Here is a 25,026-nt window from a genome sequence, read left to right as displayed (position 1 = left end):
AGAGGAGGGTTACAAATGAATTATTATTTTTTTTATGACTGAGACAATTGTATATTTAAAATAATCTGACCTAAAGAATACTCTTTTGAAATGAGTGGATTCTTTTCTAAACATTTTGAGGTTTTTATTTCCCTTCAGTAGGTCATTCCCAAACCATAAAGCACTAACCAGGGTTAGAGATAAGAAAGACTCTGTACACAAAAGAGAGCTAGTGTCCCTCCAGACTGGTGAGCACTTCCCTACAGAGGATGAGCCCTTCCATTACACGATTTATTTCTCCAGGGACTAATTCAATCCAAGCATCAACAACAAAACACAGACTATCACGTTCAGATTTTTTAAAAAATATTATTATAGTTAGTATCTAAGTGTACGATTAATGCAAACCAAAATTAAAGAAAAAAACTCACCCACCATCCTAATCATATCAACAAATCAAATCCTTTATTTTCCTGTATTCTCTGCCAGCCTTCGTCTTTATATATATATGTCTTTGCGGGTTGGACTTATAGTGTACATGTTTATTTTAAAGTATCAGGAACCCAAATTTTCGTAAGAGGAAGTCTCCATTTTAATAACTGTCTTTAGATTATTTTTTTCATCCCAACCAAGTTTACTTTGTGTTTGCTTATTGTTTTCTCTTGAATTTCTATCTTTTTCATCAGAAGTTCAAAAAGTATCCAACCTGGTTTGAAGGAGATGTTTTTGGGTGGTTTTCGAATAACATACAGTGGGGACGGTCATTGCTTTTATACTACCAGGACTCCTGAAACCAAACACATCTAGGGAATTTTCAAAATTTCTAGGCATTCGAGTGACTGAGGGACAGCTGTCTGGAGGTAGGAAGTTGGAGGCTGAAATGAGGACCTATATGGTTTTTCTAGCTTCTGGACCCCTTAATTCTATGACAATTCCTGGTCAATACAGGTTTCCTGGTGCGTATTGAGCAAGAAGTCTTATGTTAAGGGCTAGAAGGAGTTTGGGTGGGTGGTAAGAATGCTTGTTTTCCTGGTTAGTGAATATACCACGAGTTTTATATCTTGTGTTGTCCTGTGGTAACTGAAGCCACTGTTGCCATGGAAAAGGATGGCAATTTGAATGAGATAATTTAGAGTGGCCCATGGAAATCTGACTGGGCAGTTGCTTAATGTACCAGACATAGTAATTGTGACGTGATACATATCACTTCAGTTTCCTTCCGTTGAAATGACAAATAAGTGAGAAACTAAATTGTAATTTGATGGCTTAATTGTAAAAAAATTAATCTTGGTAAAAATGCTAAAGATGGAACAATTCAGAAGAAATTAGAGGGGTTATAAAAATACAATGATTATTTGAATAGCATTTATATCGTAGCTGAAGAAGGCACAGCAGTCCTCAAAACTTTTAATCCAATTTCCGACACTAAAAATTCTAAATCCAGTCTAAAGTCAGTAGTATAGGGTTTATTCCCATTGATTTCTCACATTTGTAAACCTGCACACATTGGTTGGTTTTATCTGTCACGAAATCCTTTATATCGCTTTTATAAAACACCACATCCTTCTATAAAAAGTGACTGGAAGAATCTAAAATTGTAAAATTGCACGTGCCTGAGCAGAAAACTCCTATCCTGGGATTTTCTCACAGGCGTGCCTAAACCGACCTCTGCTCCTAGCAGGTAAATTGCCAGTGTCAGCCCAAAGGAAACCCCGTTGTGGGATTTCTTTTTTCCCCTTAAGCTGATCACTTTTTAGGAGAAGTCCCAGCGGCATTCTCTAGTCCAAAATCCTGGCCACCAGATTACCATCTTTTTCACCTATTTGCCAACGCCCCCCCTTTCCAAAAGCCCTTTTTGGAAAAAGGTCCTCTCGTGATCACCCTGTTCCATACAGTTCCCAGCGCCCCGAGTCTCCGAACGGCTTCCCCTCTCCAGTCCACGATCCGGGGTCCCCCAAACCACTAGGGAGGAAATTCACACCCCTCGCCCCCTTGCCCCGCGTCCCGAGGAGGCGCCGGGGTCGGGTGTGGGTGGGGAGGAGCAGGGCTTCCCGGGGTCCCCCGTGGGCCCCTTGCGCCCCCCCGGAGGTGTGCAGGGGGAGGGGAGCGCGGGTGGGTGGGACCGGGCCGGGTGGGGGAGGGGAAGAGGGAGGGAGGGGGGAGGAGGAGGAGTGTGTGTGCGAGCGTGTGTGGCTGGGGGAAGCCATTGCCTGTTTAATAGTTGCTGTTGCTGCACTTCCGCTTCTCTCCCAGCGAGAGAGAGACACGAGTGGCCAGGCCCAGCCGCAGCCGCAGCAGCAGCCGCCGCGGCGGCACGGAGCAGCCAGACACAAAGAGAGGTACGGGGATCCCCCTGCCGCCCGCCGCCCCCCGGCCGCGCCGCCGGGCCTCGGGGACACCCCTCGCCGTCTCCCCCGACCCGCGCCGCCCGGGCCGCCGGGCACGGGGCCGGGGGAGCGGAGAGGGGCCGGGGAGCCCCGGGGGTCCGGGCCCGCCCGCGGGGGATGGGCCCGGGACCCCGGGCCGCGTGGGGTGCGGGGGCCGCCGGCGTCGGGGGTGGAGGGGGGCACTGGGGCTCGAACTGTCAGCGCTGCCCTGGGAGCCCCCCACTGGCCGCCCAGGGGGCCGGGAGCGGGGGAGGGGAGGCGGGGGAGCCCCGTTTTCCCCCGGGGCGGGGGCCCGCGGGGATTAACCCCTCCCGGGCGGACAAGCTCATTGTTATTCCTTCGCCAAGGAGGCCGAGTCCCCGCGCACCCCCACCCCCACCGGGGGTGCCGATCGGGCGTGTGCTCGGGACCCCCGCCCCTACCGCGCAGCCCCGAGCCGGACGGCCGGGGGGCGGGCGGCGCGGAGGGGCGTCGGGGCGCGGCGGGGGCCTTGGGCCTCGTCGCCCCGGCCCCCCCCCCCGCCGGCCTCTCCCTTCCCCCACTCGGGCACCCGCTCCCCGCCTCCGTCCCCCCGTTTCGGCTTCCTCTCTTACTCCTCTCCTTCCTCCTCTCCTCCCGACCTCGCCAAACTCTGCTCCTGGCCCCCCGCCTCCCCGCGACCCCCGGAAAGCGGACGAAAACAGCCAGAGGCCGGCCGACCGCCCGGACCTTCCCTGCTTGCCCCGGCCGGGCTCCCAGTGCCCCCGCCCGCCCGCTCCCCTCCCTGCCCCGAGGGGAGCCCCGGGGGGGGCGAGGGAGGGGCTGCTAGCTGCGCTCCCGACCGTTTTCCCACTGCGTCCCCCACTTAGGGCAAAAAATAAACAAACAAGCCGCGTCCGATTTGCGAGAGCCGAGATGGGCCTGAAGACTTTGAAAAGCGAGTGGAGGGCGGTGGGCGGCCGGGTGTACCCCGGGCCAAAGCCCTCCTGACAGCACCCGAGTTCCTTATTTACACTGGCCGCATGGTTTGTGTGTTTCTGTTTTGTTTCCCTCCCCCTGCAGGGGCAGTTTGCGGGGTGGGGTGGGGGGTTCGCTATGTCGGATGACGATTCGAGGGCCAGCACCAGCTCCTCCTCATCGTCGTCCTCCAACCAGCAAACCGAGAAAGAAACAAACACCCCCAAGAAGAAGGAGAGTAAAGTCAGCATGAGCAAAAACTCCAAACTCCTCTCCACCAGCGCCAAGAGGTACCGTAACCCCCCACCCCCAGCAGGCTTCCTATTTCCCGGACTGCCTCTTGCTGCCTTCGGTCTGCCTCCAACGAGGGCAGTTTAAAACGTTCCTCACTGTTCATGTGTTCTTAAAAAGGAAAAATAGGGCCTTGGAGGCCTTAATTATTTTTCTCTATTGCTTCTGTCTTTTTCGTTTAATCCTTGTCCACATGTAGCGTTGTGGCTTGCCTTTCCCTTCTCTTGCTGAAGTTTGTAAGAATCCTCATTACTATTATTAGTGACCCCCAAATCTGATTTCAAATTACTTATCCTGTTAATCACTAATCTGTGACCCTCCCCAAGGCTGTCATCCCACCTAATTACTAATACCTGTCCAGACAACTCTATCACAATGAATTCTTCTCACTTCCTCCTCACCTGTTGCACATATGATCTGTTTTGAATAGAGCTTTCTCCACAAATTGCATAAGGAATAAATAACTCATATTAGAGTGAAAAATTTAATAGGTGGAGATAGGTGTTTTCGGATGGAATTTTGAGAGATTTTTCTGACTTGGAGAGTTTAGGCTAGTTGAATGAATAAATGATGTAAAGTGGTTATTCTAGGCTAAGAGATTTTGGAGATTCTTTTTTGTTCTCTTTGAGAACTTAAATTTACCAAATTTCAGGGAAACTCCAATTTTTTCATGCTATTTCGTCTCATGCTGTAAATGTTTTTATTCAAGTTGAATTCAAGCAGTGGCTTTTTCTTTTCTCTCTTCCTGTCATGTGTCGAGAAGAAGGTACTTTTTACCTACATCATCCTTCAGTAATATCGTCTGATCCCCATGACCCTTAAAGTGATCTATGGCAGATTCGTGGGAACCCCACAAACCCTTTCATAAATCCTGTTGTCAGACATTCAGTCATTAAACTTTAAAGTGGCAAACCAGAAAGGTAGGAAGGATTACAAATGGTAGGTTAGAGTTATCTTAACAGCATGTAAAATAAAATGGAACATGAGGCTTTAGATCTTTCCACTGAGAAATGAGCCCAAACTCAGCTTGAACGTTCTCCCTGGCCTGAAATTTGGAAGGCTGGTTAAGTGCTTTGGGGATCTAACCATAGGAGGTTGAAGGAATGACTAGCTTGTTTTAAACAGCGTAGAGGTGCAGAGTTAAGAGGCAAGATGCCTTGGCAAGATTGTTCTCATTTTCAGAAGGTTAGGCTGATTGCATCTCATCTTCCCAGGACTCCTAACTGACCCTCCTTGGTTAGCCCTGTGCTGGTTCTCCCAGAGCCTGGCAGGTACCCTGCTCAGTTTGATGGGGCCTTCCCTAATCTCCCCTCTTCTCTTCCCAGCCTCTGGGCTCCCTGATCCCTCCTAGGGCAGCTTTTGGCCTGACCTAAGGCAGAATATTTGCTTGAGGTCATTAGTATTTTTATATTTTGCTGGATATCCCTGGTGTATATGAATATATTTGAGGATAAAGGTATGGGTGTCAAATATAAAATAGTCTGCTTTGTGTCAGCAAATTACAGAGGGGGGTTTTTCATTAGACACAATTTGTCCATTTATGCTGAGGAGGTTAAAAACTCATTTGGAAATGCTTGGGAAAGGTGTAAAAAAAAAAAATGAAAGGTGGGAAGCTACCCGCAGTAATTTTACTTACAGGGTTATTTAGGTCCCTGAGTATCTTGCTGAAAGAATGGCTGTTAGTATAAAGCAAGGCTACGGTTAACAGTAAAGATGAAAAATAGGAGAGGGATAGTGGGAAAGAGTAAGGGTAAAAGTGATGTTAGTGGGACCCTATAAATGCTGTTCTGGGAAATATATTGATTTGGAAGGTAGGTGTTGCCCATAGAATTGGAAAAGGCGTATGTACCAGGAGATAGAATGAAAAAGAAGCCTGAATTGGCAGACAGATTACTTAACTGCATATTGGAAAGTAGTTTCTAGTACACGGGTAAAGGAGAGACGCCATTGAGGGTGGTCTAGGCAAGAATTACTGTGGAGCGTATGTATGAGTTACTCTTACAAACTTTTGACCAGTACTGTCGAAACAGTGCAGATGTTTGTTACAGAGATGAAGTGGATAAAGCTGTCTGGTATTGCACTTTCCAGGTATTAAAGAAGAGACTACTTTTTCAGTGAATATTTTATAGGAGAGGTTGGATTGGCAAGAAGTGAAGTGAAGATGTATTTTTATACCAGTTGTGCACAGGGGAGGATATTTTTGCCCACTTACCTAGGTCCTAACAGATACAGTCATTCTCGTAGATGCAGGTTAAGAGTCAGGAAACCAGGGTTCCAGACTTTTAGCCTAACACAACAGTGAGTCAGACAGTGTCTCAGAACTGAAGGGTTTATTGATAGCAATAGAATTGAGCAGGACACAGATAAGTAGATGTCAGAGATTGTAAAAACCCCTTTCTAAAGTTGACCAGATTTGTAGGGGACAGGAAGTGTCCTCCAGTAGGAAAGTTTAAAGAACTTCGCTAATCACCACCCCAATCATAAGTAAATTTCTCTTTACTTATATATAGAAAAGTTGCATCCAGGCAGCCTGTCTTCCTATCCTCAGAAAACGTTTGGAAAGAGAAAAGCATCCATCGTGGTTGCTTTTAGAGTGTGTGTGTGTGTTAGCGTGTGTTAGTTTTTTACTACTGTGCTGCCTCGGTGAGCTTTTTAAGTTGTAACATAGCCCTTTAGGGCTTTATATGACAGGAGCAGGAAAGGTTAGAGAAACAGAAAGACACCGTTCAGAAGGTGGAAGAGGCTTAAAGGCCTCAAACTTTGTCGTATTAATTGATGCTCCAAGCGCCTAGGTAAGCTGGAGACAAAGGCCAGGGCCTGGTGTGAACTGCCTGGTGGCGTCGGCCTAGGCGTGGGGGATGGGCCCTTTGTGAAGTCGCGGGCTGGTGCGGAGATAGGACACCGGGGGGGGGGGGGGGGGCGGTGTCCCGGGCCCTGTGCCAGTGTGGGGTGCAGAAGTGAGAGGGGGTCCGGGCGAGAGCAGGTCCGGGCAGGTGGGCCGGGAGTCCGAGCGGGCCAAGCGGGCGGCCGGTGCACCTGTGCGGGCCGCGGGCCGGGGTGTCCCGGCGCGGCGGCGGAGAGTCGGGGGCCGCGACTTAGCCCGCAACTTCGCCCGGGGCCCGTGTGTGCGCGGGGTGGGGGCGGGGCGCGGCGGCGGCGGGGGCGGCTCACCTGGGGGGTCACCGTGCGGCCTGCACCCCCCCAACCCCGACGGCGGCGGGTCAGTCAGCGCCCGCGGGGCCTCGCGGGGAGCGGCCATGTTGGCTTCGTCCCCGGGGACGCGGGCGGCCTTGGGGGGCGCTCTGCTGGGGATGGGGGGCTCCCGAGGGGTGGGGCTGCCTGGCGGGGCGCTCTGCCGGGGGTGGGGGGACCCGAGATGTGGGGCGGCCTGCGAGGCGGGCGCGTCCTCCCGATCCCCTGCCGCGGGTCTCTGATTCCTCCGTGCAGGGCTGGCGGGACTGTGGCCCCGCACATTCTAATACAATTCTGCAAACTAGTGAGGAGCTTCAGAATGATTTTCTAAATGGAAAACTCCGAGAAATAGCGCTGCCTTAGTGTGCGAGGCGAGGTTCGAACCAGGCCTGCTGGAGGGTGCCGAAGACCACGGCTGGAACTCCCTGCCTGGGTGGGCAGGTTCTTTCCTCCACGTGGACTGCAGCCCTCGGGTGCGGGTCCTCTTCCCCGGAGAGGCGGTCGCGGCCGGCGGGGTGGGTTTGATGGCCTTGCAGGTGGAGGCCACCCACGCCTAAATGTCCTTCTCTCTGTCTTCAGGATTCAGAAGGAACTGGCAGACATCACTTTAGACCCTCCACCTAACTGCAGGTGAGCTCCCTTTCCATTTTCTTCTTGTTAAATTTTTATCTATTTTTTTCTTTTATTATTATAAAGTTTTGCTTTTGTTCTTTGGTTAATGTTTGTTTGGGTGCCAGCATCAGTTAACGACTGAAATTTAGTAACCTCAGTATAATATTTTGATGAGCCGCTGACCATTTCAGTACTGTGTTGAAGAGAAGTAATGGATTTATTTGGAGTGGACGCTTTTATATATATGAAACAGAACTGTCAGATGTATTCAAAGATATTTGCTTGCCTAGTCTTGGATCTTTGACAGGTCATAAGATGCTTAGGTAGGTTTTAGTTTAGAAAATCGCTTTGCTATCTTAATCTGTTATTCAAGTGCTTTACTAAGTTAATAGAGCATAAAGTTAAATCAAACACTGGATCCTCAAACTTATTACATATAAATTTTGTGTTGGATTTTGGGCATACCAATTCAGAAAATAATTTGTGACTTTGATAAAAAGATTTTGCTTTATTTTATAGATTTAAACTTTTCCATAGGGATGCTTTTCCTTGAAACTGCTTTACTTGGTCTGTATACGTACGTGTCTCAGTTTGAAAACAATTTGATACCAGCCTTTGAAGGGTTTGTTGGTGACTTGATTTTATTTAGACTAGCCATTTGGCTACTCTTGAGTCAAGGTGGAAGACTTAGTTTTACTGAATCAACAGTGAAGTGAGGAAGGACTTATTATATATTACAATAGAGCCATTTGAGAGCGATTAATAGTTGAATTCTATTATTCCCATAGTTTAAAAGTTAAGTATAACAGTTAACCTAATTCTTAGTTCTGAGGACTGGCATTGGAATGGGATGTGAGAGTTCAGAAGTGTACTAAACAGATAGGTAGAGGTAGCTGTTCCTGGCGAGGAAATAATTCAGATGGCTATACACAGAATTTAAAATGAGCATGTGGAAGTAAATATTCAGGTTGAAAAGCTAAGTGAAGTATTTTACTTATTAACACTGAACTTTCTAAACTGGTTAGTGGATTAAATGGAAACTTTAATATTGCCATTTCGGTAGCATGTGCTTAAATTAATATTGGTCTGGTGTAGGGTGTTCTTTGGTAAAATTTTGTCTTGTTTTGTCAGCAAAGTAAGTCATTTTGAGTTTAAAATGCTCTTAAACTATCATTCTGGAGGATTTCTCTCAGGGCGTTAAGAATCTTTTCAGACTATTGTTCTAAACAGTGGAGAAATGGATAAGACTTAGGGTGGTGATGTTTTTCTTTTTTCTTTTGGTAGAACCGCTGTTCAGGTGGAAACCTGTAGCTTCCCTTGGTTGGTTGTGTTGAATGCATGGGCGTTCCCCGTGGTGGATCCGTGCTAGGTTGTTACCACCTGTTTGGTATCATGCCTCTTCTGTGTGTGTCTCCTGTGAGTTCAGACAGCTCTAGCGAATCAAATTACAAAGTTTTTAAAGCCTGGTTTCAGAACTAGTAACATTTATCAAAGCATAAATGGCTTTCTTATGAATAACTAGTCAAATTTAAACTTGTAAACAATTTAAAGGTTTTCATGGGATTAATCACTTTTTAAAAATCAAAGAAGTACACTTTAGTTTCGTACCATTTTAGTTGAAAGTGAGGGATTTGTGCTACTGACCGTGTAGAGCTGCTTATCCTTGGAAAACCCTCCTAATTACCCCTTCGAGGTGAAACCTTTGAGTCTGACTTGGGGGTCAGGGGAAGCACCAAACCTGGTGGATACTAACTGGTGTTTGGTGGTTGGTGGCGAACCGTCAGCATACTGAAACATTTTGAAAAAAATCTCTTCCATTTCAGAGAAAACACTAGGCATTCTTATTCTACAGGAGAAATGTGTGTTACGTTGACTTTTAAAAATAAAAACTGCCTCATTTTCTGAAAACATTTTGCAGTAGGGCTGATTAGGTAATAAAAACTACATTTCCTACTTCTGGTTGGCTTACTAGTGGTATTGACAGAATGTTTTACAGTAACCCCGATATTCAGCTGACTTAAGTGAATTTGGTTTCATGGTTTGTGTTGGTACCTTATGTGATTGGCTTATTTAATATTTTAATGTACATTATTATTTGAGATGGAAATGGATAATTAGTTTGGGGAAACTTTTTGACATGAGCTTCCAATTAAAATGTTTGAATTAAATGATGTATTGAATGTATGCATGTTTATTTTTTATAATTTTTAAAAATGTTACTCAGCACGGGAGCTTGATAGCTTGGTTCTTATCAAGTTGTAATTTCATCATCCATGAATTATATTTTGAATGCGTTAAATAATTGGCTTTCAATTAATATATCTTAGATATTAATCTTTTGTAGGACTGCCTTCAGTCAGTATTCAGTGTATGGTTTTAAATTTAAATACATTAGTACATAGCAGTTGGCATGTAGCAGCTTGTCAATAAACCATTGATTATTGCAAATCAGTGGAAGAATTGCTTCTCTTGAAGGTGCACTGCTTGTGTTCAGTAATTTTAGCACTTTACTTGGCAAAAGTATTTGAGAAGTTATTGAACTTCAAAACTTGTGTGAAATGCAATTGCTAATAAAGTTATAATGTATAAACACATCAAGTTAAATCCTTAATATTCTGTATTATGTTTAGTAGATTTTTTTTTTACTTGGTCTGTATACGTACGTGTCTCAGTTTGAAAACAATTTGATACCAGCCTTTGAAGGGTTTGTTGGTGACTTGATTTTATTTAGACTAGCCATTTGGCTACTCTTGAGTCAAGGTGGAAGACTTAGTTTTACTGAATCAACAGTGAAGTGAGGAAGGACTTATTATATATTACAATAGAGCCATTTGAGAGCGATTAATAGCAGAGTATTTTGAGTGAATTTTAAAAATTGCTTTATATTGCCATTTAAATCAAATTCCTTGGTATCTCTGAATTGTTTGGTTATATGTATGTATACAGATGAAATAATTTCCCAACTCACGTACCAGGCCTTTGGTTAGGCTTTTTTCCTTGTGTTTCGGCTCTTACTCGTTTAGGAAAAAATGCTGTCTTAACTACTGTAATGATTTCCTAAAGCACTGAATTGTAAAATTATGCCTTTTAGATAGCTGGTGACCGCTGGGCCACTGGAGTCAGTTTCGTGGTGATTATTTATAGCCCGGGCTTCAAGCTCTGCTAAATTGACGAGTTATAGCTGTGTAACTAACCTGTAGCCATAAATGTCTGTAGGCAGAATGTCTGCACATAATAAATGACAAATTTTGTCCAAGTCCTTTAAACTCCAGATTTCGCTTAATAGATATACTGGAATTATGAGTAAATACTCATTTAGTGCCTTGAAAGCTAAAAATTAAGGTTGAGGGGAGGGTGCTATTTTAGGACGAAATGTCTTTGAGTTGTCACTAAACTAAATGGTGGAGGATAATAAAAGTAAAATTTTCTTTTATATGATTTGATTAGATTTTGACCATTATTTTCCTGTTTCCTAAATATGTAAACCCAACTAAGTCACTGCTTTGTTGTTTTTCTGGGAGAACTATTAAGTAATCAGATACAGTTGGTTTTAAAGTTTTACAGCTAAATCTCACTTTTTTGAAGATGATTTAAAGGCCACAGTGAAGAGCCTTAAAAATAAATGTAACACGGTTGTCTTAAGAAGTTTGCTCAACCTTCTTTTCCTGATTACTAATAGGGCGGAATGCCCCACTTGCTTACCTCAGTGTTGTAAAGTTGAAATGAGTTTGGAGTTTTCTGTGTGTGCTAACTGGTAATGTTAGAGCTGCGCATTTAGCTCATTTTAATAGCTCATCTTTTTTTTTTTTTAATAACATTGCTTTTTATTGCTTGTGTTTTAAATATAACTTTAGGCCATTACACAATTATAAGAATGTATGTTTTTGAAAAGTTGAAATGCAGAAGTCATGGAGTCAAGAGTGAGAGGTCTGAGGGGGAGGATATATAGCTCAAGTGGTAGCGCACATGCTTAGCATGCACGAGGTCTCCTGGGTTCAGTCCCCAGCCCCTCCTCTGAAAATAAATAAATACATAAATAAATAAACCTAATTACCTCCCGCCTCCAAAAAAGAGTGAGAGATCCCCCTCATGACCTCTTCTGATCCTGCCCCTTGCACAGAGATGCTCCAAGTTAGCACAGATTGTTTCTGTGAATTTGCATTGTTACATCTTGTGGTTTTATGAAACTTCCTGGCATTGGTGGTAGTAATAATGAGATGTCAGTTTAGAAATTAATGGCTGCTAACCTTGGACTGAAAAGAGATCCTTTCCTTACAACAGTTAAGGCTTGTATATCCCGTCCACGTTTACCATGTTTTAAATTCTTGTTTGGGTATAAAAAAAATGGGTTCAGCAGAAGTCATCCTTTCCAAAATCCTCTATCATCTTACCTGCTGAGAAATATCCTTCCTTTTATATGCCTCTTGTTCATCTGATGTTACTAAATGCATTAAGGATATAAATTGTGACTTCAACATCTGAATGATGTTTAGTCTCAACATAATTTTCATTTGGAAAGTACTACTCCAGTGTGCTTCCCTTTATGTGCAAAGGTCGTGTGGAAAAATAGTGAGCACTGGGAGACCAGAGTGTCAACACAAAGTAGCCCAAACCAGGATCAAGTGCCTGGAAATTAGATCAGCACTTGGGGCCCGAATGGGTGGGAGGGAAGGAAATCTATCCAGAAGGGAATTGTGTCCTAAATGAGTAGGAAGTCTTGTGCTCTTATGCTTACCAAAGGACTACGTATGTGGACAGCCTAACTGTGCTGCTGTCATTTCTCATAAAGTTAAAAAGAATGACCCAGCACTTCTGCCCCTAGTCCCAGAAGGATTGAAAACAGGGAGTCAAACAAATATTGAGGCAGTGTTCATAGCTGCTCATAATAGCCCAAAAGTGGAAACAAGCAAGTGTCCATCAACGGATGAGTGGATAAACATACCGTGGTGTATACATACCATGGAAAAGGAATGAAGTTCTTCTACTTGCTACACCATGAATGAACTTGAAAATACCACACTAAGGAAAGTAAGCTAGACACAAAAGGACAAATATTGTATGATTCCATTTAAATGAAATGTCTAGAATAGGCAAATTCACAGAGACAGGAAGATCAGAGTTTTCCAGGGACTGAGGGAAGGAAGGACGGGTAGTTATTTCCTACTGGGTATAGAGTTTGTTTGGGGTGATGAACATTTTGCAGACAGATAGTGGTGATGGTTGCACAACGTTGTCAATGTGATTAATGGCATTGAATTTTACACTTAAAATGATTAAAAATGGCAAATTTTACAGTATATATTTTATCACACAAAAAAGGTAAAAAAATAAAAATAAGAATATACCATTGTTAAAATGTATTTTGAGGTAAAATTGCTTACAGTTTTTACCAAGCAACGCTTCAATTTTTAGGGATTCATGTAAAGGATACTAATGTTAGATGCCTGTCACAAGCTGTGAGGGAGCCTGTTACACATAAAAAGTCACTGTCTTCAAGGAGTTCATTGCCTAGTAAGCGTGGTAAGAAATGCACATACGGATTTTGAATAGTACCTTGGAAACATGAATATTATTTGGGAAGGAATAAATGCGTCTAACGTGTTCAGAGGGGTGAGCTATTGGTTTGACCTGGGTGTGAGTGTTTGTGGCTGGAGCGCTTAGTGATCTGGGAAGGCTTCTTGGAGGAAGTGAGAAGTGGGGTGTGGAGGCGTAAGGACAGCTGGAGTAGAGGAAGCAGTGTGAGCACAGACACAGCAGAGGAAAGGCAGAGAGGGCCCTGGTGGGCAAGAGTGAATACGCCTGTGGCCAGAGAGCGAGAAAGTGGGAGAAAGAACAGATCACACTTGTGCTCCTCAGTGTCAGGTGAGGCTTTGAAATGTGGTTTACGGATGCTGGGGAGTCACTGAAACCTTTCTGAGCTGGAAGTGCAATCCAGGTAGAGCTGAATGTCTGGGTAGAGACAAGGTGTAGGGGTGGAGGGGAGCTCTTTGGGAACCGGGAGACTTTCAGGCTGCTGCAGCAGTCCAGGTGGGAGCCACGTGGCCTTCCTGGCTGGGGACAGGTGGTTGGCCATCAAAGTGGAGAGGAGAGAGAAGTGGAAAGCAGTGGAATCCAGAGAACTTCATTGGCCATGGATTTAGATATGGAGGACTTGAAGGGGTCAGAGCCTCTTCGGGTGTTGGGGAGGATGGTGGTGCCATTAACAGAAGTAGACACGGTAGGAGGATGAACTGGCTTAAAGGAGGTGATGAGGTCAGATCCTGCTCCCCAGTTTAGTTACTTGCTTTGTTGACCATGTAACACACAGCCTAGCATATTGCTGCCACTTAGTAGGCCCTCAGTAAATATTTGCATTTCGATTGTGTATTTAAGCTTCTTATTAATCAGCCATTGAACTCTCAAATCTGTCTAGCCTACTTTTAGATTAGATGAATTAAATAGGTTATAAACTACCTAAAAGGCAGGGACCATGATTTCTGTCTTTGATTACAATCCTGCATGATTTTCCCCCCAATTTTTTAAGTTTGAAAAATTCAAAACACAGAAGAGTTGAAAGAACATTAAGGGAACACCCATCTTTCCCCCTGATTCATCAGCTGTTAAGATTTCATCGTGTTTGCTCTGTCTCTCTTATCTCTATATACTTATTTTGCGGAACCATTTGAAAGTGAGCTGCAGGCATCATGACGCTTGTGTGTTTAGGTTTCCTTGCGGTGAGTCTGCGGTGGGCTGGCAAGTGCAGGGGCTGGCACTGGCCTGGGTGTGTACGTTAGATCTGAGGGTGGGTGATAAGTACACCCGATTGCCGAGGGGAAGAGGAGAATTGAGAACCGTGCTCTGAGGGATGCTATAAATGCAGGGTGGGAAAGCAAAGAGGACCTGGAGGAAAGAGAAGCAAAGCTTGGGGAGAGCTGCAGCCCTGGGAGGCGGGGGTTTCTGTGGGCCTTTGAGTGTACAGTTAAGAGTGTGCATTGTAGACTGAGAGGAAAGAAGTGAAAAGGCGAGAGAGGGAGATGTGATGCGTTTTGAACCTGCTTGTAGAGAAGGTGAGAGAATGGGCAACTGAGGTTGTGGGTGGAGAGCAGATATTTTGGAAGCCCGGTGGCCTGGGCTTGGCCTGGACTTGACGATAGTGGCCTTTTCTAGGGCACTGGAAGCATCTGTGGGCCTTGAGTAGCACTCCAGCTACTTGTGTAAAGAAGCAGCATCATGTTCTCTCAGGGTAGACTTTAAGTTCCTTGAGAGCAGGGACTATGTCTTTCCATCCCTACAGTGCCCAACAAAGAGTAGATAAACCATACATATTTGTTAAATTAATACACAAAACACAAAAACCTAATTCGGGTCTGATGGTTTAAGGGAATGTCCTCATTACCCTCTTCAGAAAATAATGGAAAGACCTGGGGAAATTGCTGTCGCATTTTGCAGCTGGCCATGGCTGGCCGTCTCTCTGAGTTGGCACCCAAGCGGTTCTGGCAATTTTCACCTTCCTGGAATCCCAGGAGCTCTGGGCTGCAGTGTGATACAAAAGACAGTGCTGCGGGCTCGACTGAGAAGATGTGTACGGAGAATATCAATACCTCCGATCCGCCTGTTTTGACTTTACAGGACTATTGTTTGCCAACAAATGCGCGTGGGTTTAGGGGTGCCGCGTAAATTGGGCTTCCCGGAGACGTTCCCCCATATCCCAGAGCTGTTCCAAGAGCTGGTTATGTTCGAGATGCTGGCGCCCGCCTGAGACATCTGACACATTCCCCATCAGCAGTGGAGTGAAACAGGGTTTCATAATAAGCCCATTCTTATTCCGCCTCTCTTATGCAGTCATGCTCTAAAGTGAAACAAAAGACCTAGTAACTAGTGTCAGAATATGCTTCTAATCCTCTGGGAAACTTCCTACTCTGCAGGCTAAGAAGCTCATCAGAGCTCCTTGCTTGAGAACTGTAATCCAGGAAGTGCTGTGTGCTAACAGCTCCTTTCTCGAAACATACGTGCATGTGATTGTGGATTGCTTTGTTGAGTCCACACCACAGGTCGTCGGTGAAAAAATTTGAGGAAGGCCAAAGTGGTGTCTCACCCAGGCAGGAAAGCGCTGCAAAGCCAACAGTTTTCATAGGCAGAGCATAACTGGGAGTTGTCACTGGGCTTTGCTACCTGGGGCAGCATAGGGTTTACTAATACTTTAATTAACAAAATAGTTAAAAGCTGATTTCTGTCTGCTTTCTAAAGAACCTGAATATGACAAAATGAAATTCCAGGCCAAAAGGAAGGGGCTGTATCATCCAGCTCGTACACAGCATTCAGCATTGCGTTCGTTGCAGGCGTCACGTCCGGCTTGACCGTGGTGACCTGTGTCAGTACTACACTTAAATTAGAGGATCTCCAGCATTCGCATGACGGCCGTTACGTGTAACATGTGGACGTTGGGGTTTCTGTTTAAACTGACTGATGGAAAATTGATATGGGATGGACCCAAATATGTTCTATAGAAAAAGACATGGAAGCACGTTTTCAAATAGCAATAGATAAAGCAGCTCAGAATGGCTTTGCTTAGAGAAAAGTTACAGAGTGGATACAGCTCAGAAAGTCAGAATTATAATCAGGAAGCAGTGCTGTACATGAGTGACAGTGGCGTGAGCCAATCAGATTTTATTCATTTAAGATGCAGGCAGGCCTCGTTTTGTTTCTCCAGATTGTGCTTCGAAGATAACACATTTTTTGTAACTTCAAGATTTGTGGCAACCCTGTCTTGTTAAGTGACAGCAATTTTAGCAATAAAGTGTCGTTTAAGGTGTGTCCGTGGCTTTTTTAGACATAGTGCTGTTGCACTCTGAGACTGCAGAATGGCGTAAACGTAACTTCCGCGTGCTCTGGGACACCAGTGTGTGTGACTCACTGTGTTGCTTTATGGCAGTGGTCTGGACCCGAACCTGCATTTTCTCCAAGGTGTGTCCTCTGTGTGCTGCGCTCTGTGGGTGACTGACACAGACCTGGCCTCGGGCTTATGCGGCTTGAGTTTTAGTAGGCAGTACAGACCGTATCCAAGTTAGAGGGTTAGTAAACTGTACAGTAGTAAACCGTAGGCTGGTAGGAGAAAAATTAACAGTGCAGTAATGGAGAATAATTGTGGGTGGCGGTTACTTGGAGAAGACTTAAAAAGACATTTAGGAAAAGACCTGAAAGATGAGAAGCAAGGAGATACACTTGTGAAAAGAGCACATCCTTGGGAAGAGCATCGCAGACAGAAGCACAGACACCGGCTGTGAGCTGGGGAGAGCCGCATGATACAGGAGCCTGTAGACCAGGGCAGAGTTTGGATTTTATTCTAAGAACAGTGGGAAGCCATTCAAGGTTTTGAAGCAAGGAAGTGACATTATTTCAGCAGTGATTTAAAAGTCTTTTCCTAGCCTCCTTGCTAGCTGGGAGGAAGGCACGAGTTGGCTTTATTCTGCGCAGCTGGTGATAGTAGCTAGGACTGAGGTGGTGGCACTGAAGGTGGGTTTAGAACACCTGGACATGTGGATGGATTGCATATGGCCGATGAGAGAGGACCAAGAATGGCTCCAGGTGTCTGTGGTTTTAGCCATTACGTAGATGATGGTGCTGTTTTATTGACAGGGAGAAGATTGGAATAAGGTTGTGTGTGTGTGTGTGTGTGGCAGGAAAGGGAAGTGTGTCTTTTGGATGTGTTAGGTATGAAGTAAATGCCAGTGAAGCATCCAAATGAAGGTGTCAGATAGAAGTTAGCTATAAGTAACTGGAGTTCAGAGGAATATTGTGAACGCAAGACACGTAAAAGCTTGAGATACGTATAGGGGCTCTTGACTGTCTGGGGAATACCTCTAGCTTACCTAGAAAGAAAGGGTGTGGTGAGAAGGGGACTCAGGATGAAGACTTGGACATCTTTAATTAGAGTTTGTATAGTCTGAAGGAGAAGCCAGCAAAGGAGACTGCAAAAAAAGAAGGAAAATCACGAGAATATGGTGTCAGAAAGCAGTGAGTGGGAAGTGTTTTGAGATAGAGTGATCATCAATTTTGAAATATACTGTTGAGGTGGAAAAAGATGGAGACCAGCAAGTGACCACTGGAGTTTACAACTTAACCAAATTTGTTGTTAATATTCAAGACAGATCCAGTGAGGGGCTGATTGTCAAGAAGGAAAGGATTTTTTTATTTCTGTTACTGGAAGATTTCGTTGTGTTTATCGAGGGAAGTGATTCACTATTAACCAGATTTTTAATACTAATGTAGAATTTCTTGACATTGTGTATATTATTTCCCTTTGTGAGGGGTGTGTTCTGTCATTTTCAATGGATAGTCAAAGGAGTTGAGGAGGGTTCCTTTTCTCTCCCTTTACCAGAAAAAGTTAGCTTGTGCTTTACTAGATTCAAGTCCCTTGTGGTCTTTATGACTAACATTGTAGCATGGATACTGTATGTAAGTAGTGCAGGGTTCATATATTACAACTTGATGAATCCCTTTTGCTGGACTTAGTTTGAAAATACTAAGCAGTGGGTAAATTGGAAAATCAGTAAATTGCTGCTACCGTCCTTGAACTTTTTTTTTACATGCTTTGACTTGCATCCACATTTTGTGCTCTTCCCCCTTGTGAATACACTAGAATGAGTGGGTAGAAGTGTTTACTATTAACACAGCATGTTATTCATCATATTCAGTTTCTTTTCATTCTTTTAAGATTGGCTGTTGTGTTAATGTTTTACACTGAATGTACCTGGAACTCTTAAAGCATCATATAGGCATCATGTTTAATTAATTTGTTTCAGATTATCCCAGGTACTCTTGATAATTGAGATTGTCCCCTTTTCTGAGGTTGGCTCCCAAGACACATACTTGTAAATTACATGCAGTAAGCTAGGGGGCAATAAGACACCTAGAGTTACTGCTGAGTGTGGTTAACAGCTTCATATGAGAGTGTCCCAAGATGCAAGTGTTTATCTCAGTTCTTCCCATCAGAGCAGTGTGTTTACATAGCGGCTATGTAAAAAAATTCAGATGCCAGATTCCCATTCAGATTTAGAGGTATGGGGGCTTGGGGGAAGAGTTGCACAAACATCCTGAGGGATCTAGCTGGTGTCTTTTTATTCACATCCCAAAAGTTGTCAATCAAAGCGCTACATTTTTAGTCTCAAAAAAATGGTATATTTCATTGACATTAACTTTGTTTAAAAGTGGCTTCTTTGGGTTATGATTGGTATTTTTCACATTTTAAAACGATTAGAGATAATCTTCTAGTATTCCCTAGGAGTAGATAAGTAGTTGGAGGAGAAATTATTTATGATATCCCTTATTCAGATAACTTTGACAAATTTCTAAATTAAAATTAGCGATATAGGGAAATCATTTTTATCTGTATAATGTGAAGCTTCAGACTTGAATCCTGGCTCTGGGTCACTTGGTGAGATGCAGGCAGCTGGTAGATTGTGTCCTTTGGGTAAGTCAGTGACTCAGACTGCCTGGAAAAGTGACAGCAGAGTTCTGGGAGCATTGAGGGTAGAATTAAGAAATTTTCGGGATTAGGAGACATTCTGCTAGTTCAGAGTGCTGGAATCACAGAAGCATTAGGTGCTGCCAGAGGAAAGCAAATGGTAACGTGTGGAACCACAAGTGTTTTGGCTGCATGGAACTTTCCTCCCCAAATAGCTCAAGTTTCTCCTACCACCACTCATAACCCTTCCTCCTTTATAGAAATGCATCTCTGTTTTTTGAGGTAATTTATTGGAATTGGCTTTATAAAATTTTATTTCTTAGCAGACTTTGCTAGAACACATTTATCCTAAAGAAAAGGAGATTGTTGAATTGGTGTACATCAAAGACCCTAAAAGAAAACATTTGTTTTATAACAAGCACCCAGGAGGGTTTTTTAAAGATAAGTTTCCTCTACGCTAAGTAAATATTTCAACAAATGTATGTTAAGTGATTATAGTAATGTGTGAGCAGAGACTGGCAGTAAAATAGCAATACCATATATTACTTAATAGTATGTGATACTCCTCTGGCCTTGGTGCTTTTTCTGAGTAACCTTTTGTATGAAAGTCCTCAGAATGCATAGCTTCATTCTTCAGCTAGACTGGTAGCCCCCTAGAAAGTGTTTCTTCTTTGTAGCTTAGTATTCTGAGATGTTTTCACATCTAAAATGTATTTATTATGTAGTAAACATTGTCAAGTGATATAGACCAGTCCTCATACAAACTATATGTCAAAGACACAATTAAAAAAAATTTTATTGAGTTATAGTCAGTTTACAATGTTGTATTAATTTCTGATGTAGAGCACAATTTTTCAGTCATACATGAACATACATACATTCATTGTCACATTTGTTTTCACCATGAGCTGCCACAAGATCTTGTATATATTTCCCTGTGCTATACAGTATAATCTTGTTTATCTATTCTATATATACCTATCAGTATCTACAGATTTTGAACTTCCAGTCTGTCCCCTCCCACCCCCCTTCTCCCAGCAATCACAAGTTTATATTCTATGTCTATGAGTCTGTTTCTGTTTTATATTTAAGTTCATTTGTTGTCTTCTTTTCTTTTTTGAGATTCCACATATGAGTGATATCATATGATATTTCTTCTTTCTCTTTCTGGCTTACTTCACTTAGAATGACATTCTCCAGGGACATCCATGTTGCTGCAAATGGCATTATGTTGTCATTTTTATGGCTGAATAGTATTCCATTGTATAAATATACCACAACTTCTTTATCCAGTCATCTGTTGTTGGACATTTAGGCTATGTCCATGACTTGGCTATTGTAAATAGTGTTGCTATGAATATTGGGGTGTTGGTATCTTTTTGAATTAGGGCTCCTTCTGGATATATGCCCAGGAGTGGGATGACTGGGTCATATGGTAAGTCTATTCCTAGTCTTTTGAGGAATCGCTGTACTGTTTTCCACAGTGGCTACACCAAACTGCATTCCCACCAGCAGTGTAGAAGGGTTCCCTTTTCTCCACACCCTCTCCAGCATTTACTATTTGTGGACTTTTGAATGATGGCCATTCTGACTGGTGTTAGGTGATACCTCATTGTAGTTTTGATTTGCATTTTTCTGATAATTAGTGATATTGAACATTTTTTCATGTGCCTGTTGATCATTCGTATGAAAGACACAATACTTGTTAGAACCAAAATTTGAAATTGGTTTCATTCTGTCTGGTCATATTGTTGAACCCTGTGTAGATGTAGGGTTTTCTACTACATTTTACTGTAACTGTTTACATCTAGGTATACTGGGAGGAAATTCTGTGTTGTAGTACCTGCAAGTTAAAACACATGACTGAAAAAAAACTGAACAGCTATTAAGATCTTGGAGTCCAAATTAATTGTTAGGATGGAAGTTTTTGTGGCTTGGAGGATTGGATGCTCCCGTCTCTGTTTCTGTGTCCTGTTTACTGTGAGGTGTGTATTGATGAGTGAATTTTCATCTGCTCTCTCCGCTCTTACGGCAGACAGCGGGTGCTGTTTGTCTTTTTCCCAGGCCGCTCTTGAAACCTTCCTACAGTTAGTGTTACAGTCCAACTCTCATTGCTTTCCCAAGATTTAAACTCCCCAGACTGGTAGTGAGCCTCTCCAGGGCAGTCATCTTCCAGTTCTGAAGCTTCTCTGATACCCGACAAGCCCCAAATCTAGGGCATGGTGTGAGGATGGTAACATTTACCGGTTGTCGTTTGGCCTGAAGGAGCATAAAAAGAAGTGCCATCTCGTTGTTTAATGGGCTAAGTCGAATCTCAGACACCTGGTGACAGTACTGCAGGCATAGTTGGCATTGACCTTTCTGGTTAAAATCTTTTGTCAGTTCACTGTTGCGTTTCTTTTGGTTTGTGTTTTTTTGTTTCTTTGAGGGGAGGTAATTCACTCTTGGGTTTCTGACTTTTTCATACCCTGGTTTGCTTCCTCCCCTCCCTGTCCCTTAAAGAAAGAAAAGTTAGCCAATTGGGTGAAGTTTTCTCAGAAATTTCTTCTGAACATACTCACTTGGGCCAGAAAACAGTTAGTTTGTGACACTTGACTTTTCAAGGAAGAGAGATGATTGTGTGTATCCAGACTATATATATGAATTCCTGTTGGCCTGAACTTTTGAAGGTATGATTCATTCCCCAACAGGTGTTTACCAAGCCCACTAGATTAGTAATTACGTTCCTTGAATGAGGTTTTTTTTTAAATTGAAGTATAGTCGGTTTACAATGTTGTGTTAATTTCTGGTGCCCAGCATAGTGATTCAGTTATACATATATATAATTCCTTTTCATATTCTTTTTCATTATAGGCTATTACAAGATACTGAGTATAGTTGCCTGTGCTATACAGGACCTTGTTGTTTAGCTGTTTTAGGTATAGTAGTTAGTATCTGCAAATCCCAAACTCCCAATTTATCCCTTCCTCCTTCCCCCTCTGGTACCCATCATTTACATCATGAGAATTGTCTGTAATAGTAACAGACTTTTGTTTGTTCCAGTTAAATCTGACCACCAGCTTTGCAAGTGTATTGAGGCCTGGCATGGTTGTCAGTGACTCAGCTGGGGTGGGCCGGGCAGTCTCCTGCCTGCCCCACCTGCGCTCCCCGCCTGCTTGTTTTACTGTAATGCAGGCTGAGCAATACAGATCATTGACGACACTGCCAATACTCTGGTTTGTGCCCGCCCTGGCTTACTCCACTGTATGGCGCTTTGACTTAAGATGCAGCTGTAACCAGCTGCTCCTCACCACATTCAGTCGCTCATCTTAACATTTATTGGGCATTTCCTGGTGTGCCAGGTACGGAAGACAGAGCAGTGGACAAGCTCTCGTGGAACTGACATTCATGTGGAGGGAGGGACAGTTTTAAAAGTGCATAAAACAGTTCTCATCCCAAGAGAAAGATTTTTCTGTTTATTTTTGTATCTGAATGAGACGATGGATGGTCACTGAACTTACTTTGATAATCATTTCATGGTGTTTGTAAGTCAGATCATTATGCTGTACACCTTAAACTTATACCGTGCTGTATGTCAGTTATACTGCAATACAACTGGAAGGAAAAAATGTACAAAAGTAATTGCAGAAAACAATACTAACAAATTAAAACGGGCTAATGGCATAGTGAGCGGCTGGGCAGGTTGGAGTATTGGTAGGTGCCATTTTGGAGAGATGGCCCTGAGTGACGACAAGGATCCAGCCACCAGAAGGGCATTTTTAGGCCAAAAGACACCAAATAGAAGGGTGGACATTATGAGCGAGGACTGAGTAGTAGGAGGTGAGGTAGGCAGGGCTCAGATTGTATTAACTTCAGAAAGCCATTGGAGAGTTTTAAGTAGAGGAGAGAGATACCACCATCCTTGGCCTATATTCACACAAAATTCCCAACTCATAAAAAGAGAGCTTATGGAGATACTCTTTGTAAATATCCTTTTTTTTGTTTTGGCCTTATGAACAGATTCACTGACATTTCTTTATATAGCATTTCTGTTATATCTGGATATAATATACATCTATCATACCTATTGTATCTAGATGTCTTATATCTGTTATATCTAGAAGTTTTATAAAAAATTAGACACGCTACCCCAAATTAGTGTCTGAACCTGTGAGGGGCAGTGTAGCTGTACTCAGCTTGCCCTGACGGGCCGGTCAAGTGAAGGATGCGGGCTCTGCAGTGCGCGTGCAGCGTTCAGAGCCCACGGCAGCAGCTGCTTCGTTGTCTCTGTAGTCTGCTTGCCTGGCTTCCAGCTCAGGTGCAGACAGCTGGACCCCACCGGTGTGGCGGCTTCAGGAGTCTGGCTTCTGCCTCTTCAAAGCAGGAACAGCAGATGAGAGCTTGGGGGGGCAGCCTGCTGGATTCCCTCCTAGGCCCCACGGGGTTAGCTGTGGTATCGAAGAGATTTATCTGCATGGTGTGAAGCCCCACATCTGTGTGACAGGACCGTGTAGAGTGCTCTCCAGTTTCCCTGATTTGGTAGGTGCTCTGTGGAGTAATGGTTTTGCCTACTGTTTAGTTATGACAACTGCAATAGTTGGACTAAAACTGGACATGTGGGCCAAACACTGGTGATAGGGCTAATAAACAGATTAGAGCAGGGATATGATATTCTCAGGCATGTGTCTGAAACTTTTAAGCCTCTGGTTTGGTTTGTTTTTTATGCTATAGAAATGACCTGTGAAATGAACTGTAATTTTAGCATATCTTAATAAGTGATTACAGGAGGCTTAGAATTGCATTGGTAAGAAATTACATCATTTCTTAGAGAAGGGTACTTTTTTAACTGAAGGACTAGTTCTCATGACTTGTTCAGCTGAGCTAATAAGAAAGAGTTAAGAAAGAGGCCCTTAGGAAAATTTTTTTTGCCACCTACCATTATAGAAAAAGTCATTCAAAATTCAATTCAAAATTCATACCTGTCATTCAGAATTCTTAAGGGGACAAAATTTCAGTGGAAACATAGCATGGGTATTTGCTCAGAGGGAAACTACACCAATAATACAAAATAATCAGAAACCTTCAAGTAATTTATATTTAAATTTGAAGTGAATGTTGATAATTATATTGCAGAACAATATGAATGTGTCCAATGTTCTGAGTATTCTGGGTATTTTGTATTTTGTATACTTTATACAAAATGATGAAGGAGCAACGGGGAAGCTTGATTTGTGATATTCTGGGCAACTCTTTAGACTGACTATGCACATCTGTTTCTTTTTGCTTCGTATTCTGTGCTGTGGAGATTTTAAAAATAGAATAAAGTGTGGATAATAACTACTGCAGCTAAGACTTGAGTCAGTTTATGATTTATGATTGTTACCCTCATTTTGCAGATGAGGGGAGAGAAGCTTTCAAAGGGGTCCGCAGCTTGCCCCGGGTAGCCTGGCTCTTGCCTGGGGAAGCTGGTGCTGAGGGTGCAGCCGGCAGCGTCTGTCTGCCCGGCCATCATGCCCTTCCAGAACTCTGAATTGTGGACCTCGCTTCACCTTACGGCCCGTTCAGTTTTTACTCAGCAAAACTGTGCTTAGATTTAGAAAGACAGGCTTATTTCACAACTTAGCTACTGGTATGTTTCATCAGGCTGGCATTTACCCCTCTGCACGGTCTCCAGCTTAGGCGTGATCATCATGGCATTCCTCTTGAAAACTGAGGGATGCCACTTGCCCTGAGAATCAAGTGCCCCCAGTTCCTTATGTGATACATAAATGCCTTACAGCCTGATTCCAGTTTTTCCCCGTGTTACTTCACTCCCCCTTTAACTTACTGTGTTCAGTCTGCTCCCCGGAACGTCCCTGTCCCGGTTCCCATCCTTAGAGCCCAGACAAAAGTGATTCACCCCACACAGCTCTGAGCTGAGTCCCGTGGCACCCTAACCCGTGCCTTTGCACAGCATTCAACACATGCAGTTACGGTCATTTGTATTTGTCACGCCAGCAGAATGAGTTGTTAAAAATCTGATTGTTTTATTTCTGTTTCTTGTGCCGAACACCAGGAGATGCCTAAAAACTTTGACTGATTACTAAAACAAATTACAGATTTGATTAGTAGTCGTTGTGTAAATGTTACCAGTGCATTTCTTTAGATGTTAACATCAGTCACTAAGAAATTATAGTCAAGTTGAAGTGATTAAACCACAAAGTCAGT

At 43.5% G+C, this 25,026-nt stretch overlaps 1 protein-coding gene and 1 long non-coding RNA gene across 2 annotated transcripts in view; one reads left to right on the top strand and one right to left on the bottom strand.

Moving 5' to 3' along the window:
- Window positions 1-2,163: 2,163 nt before the first annotated feature.
- UBE2E1 (ubiquitin conjugating enzyme E2 E1) overlaps window positions 2,164-25,026 on the top strand; it is a 68,190-nt gene continuing 45,327 nt past the window's right edge. Inside the window, exons 1-3 of the mRNA XM_032488564.1 lie at window positions 2,164-2,318; window positions 3,408-3,592; window positions 7,365-7,415. Of these exons, the coding sequence (XP_032344455.1) occupies window positions 3,441-3,592; window positions 7,365-7,415 (203 nt within the window). The 5' untranslated portion in view covers window positions 2,164-2,318; window positions 3,408-3,440. The remainder of the gene's footprint in view (window positions 2,319-3,407; window positions 3,593-7,364; window positions 7,416-25,026) is intronic.
- On the bottom strand, window positions 11,492-23,969 carry LOC116666369. The gene is made up of 3 exons (XR_004323188.1): window positions 23,900-23,969; window positions 13,301-13,306; window positions 11,492-11,502 (listed from the first exon to the last, which is right to left on the bottom strand). It is a non-coding gene; the product is annotated as an uncharacterized LOC116666369 (long non-coding RNA).

The sequence above is a fragment of the Camelus ferus genome, chromosome 1, assembly GCF_009834535.1.
Source record: "Camelus ferus isolate YT-003-E chromosome 1, BCGSAC_Cfer_1.0, whole genome shotgun sequence".
Taxonomy (NCBI): Eukaryota; Metazoa; Chordata; class Mammalia; order Artiodactyla; family Camelidae; genus Camelus; species Camelus ferus.
The sequence above is the reverse complement of the archived record's forward strand: the minus strand, read 5'-3'. Positions and strand labels throughout refer to the sequence as shown.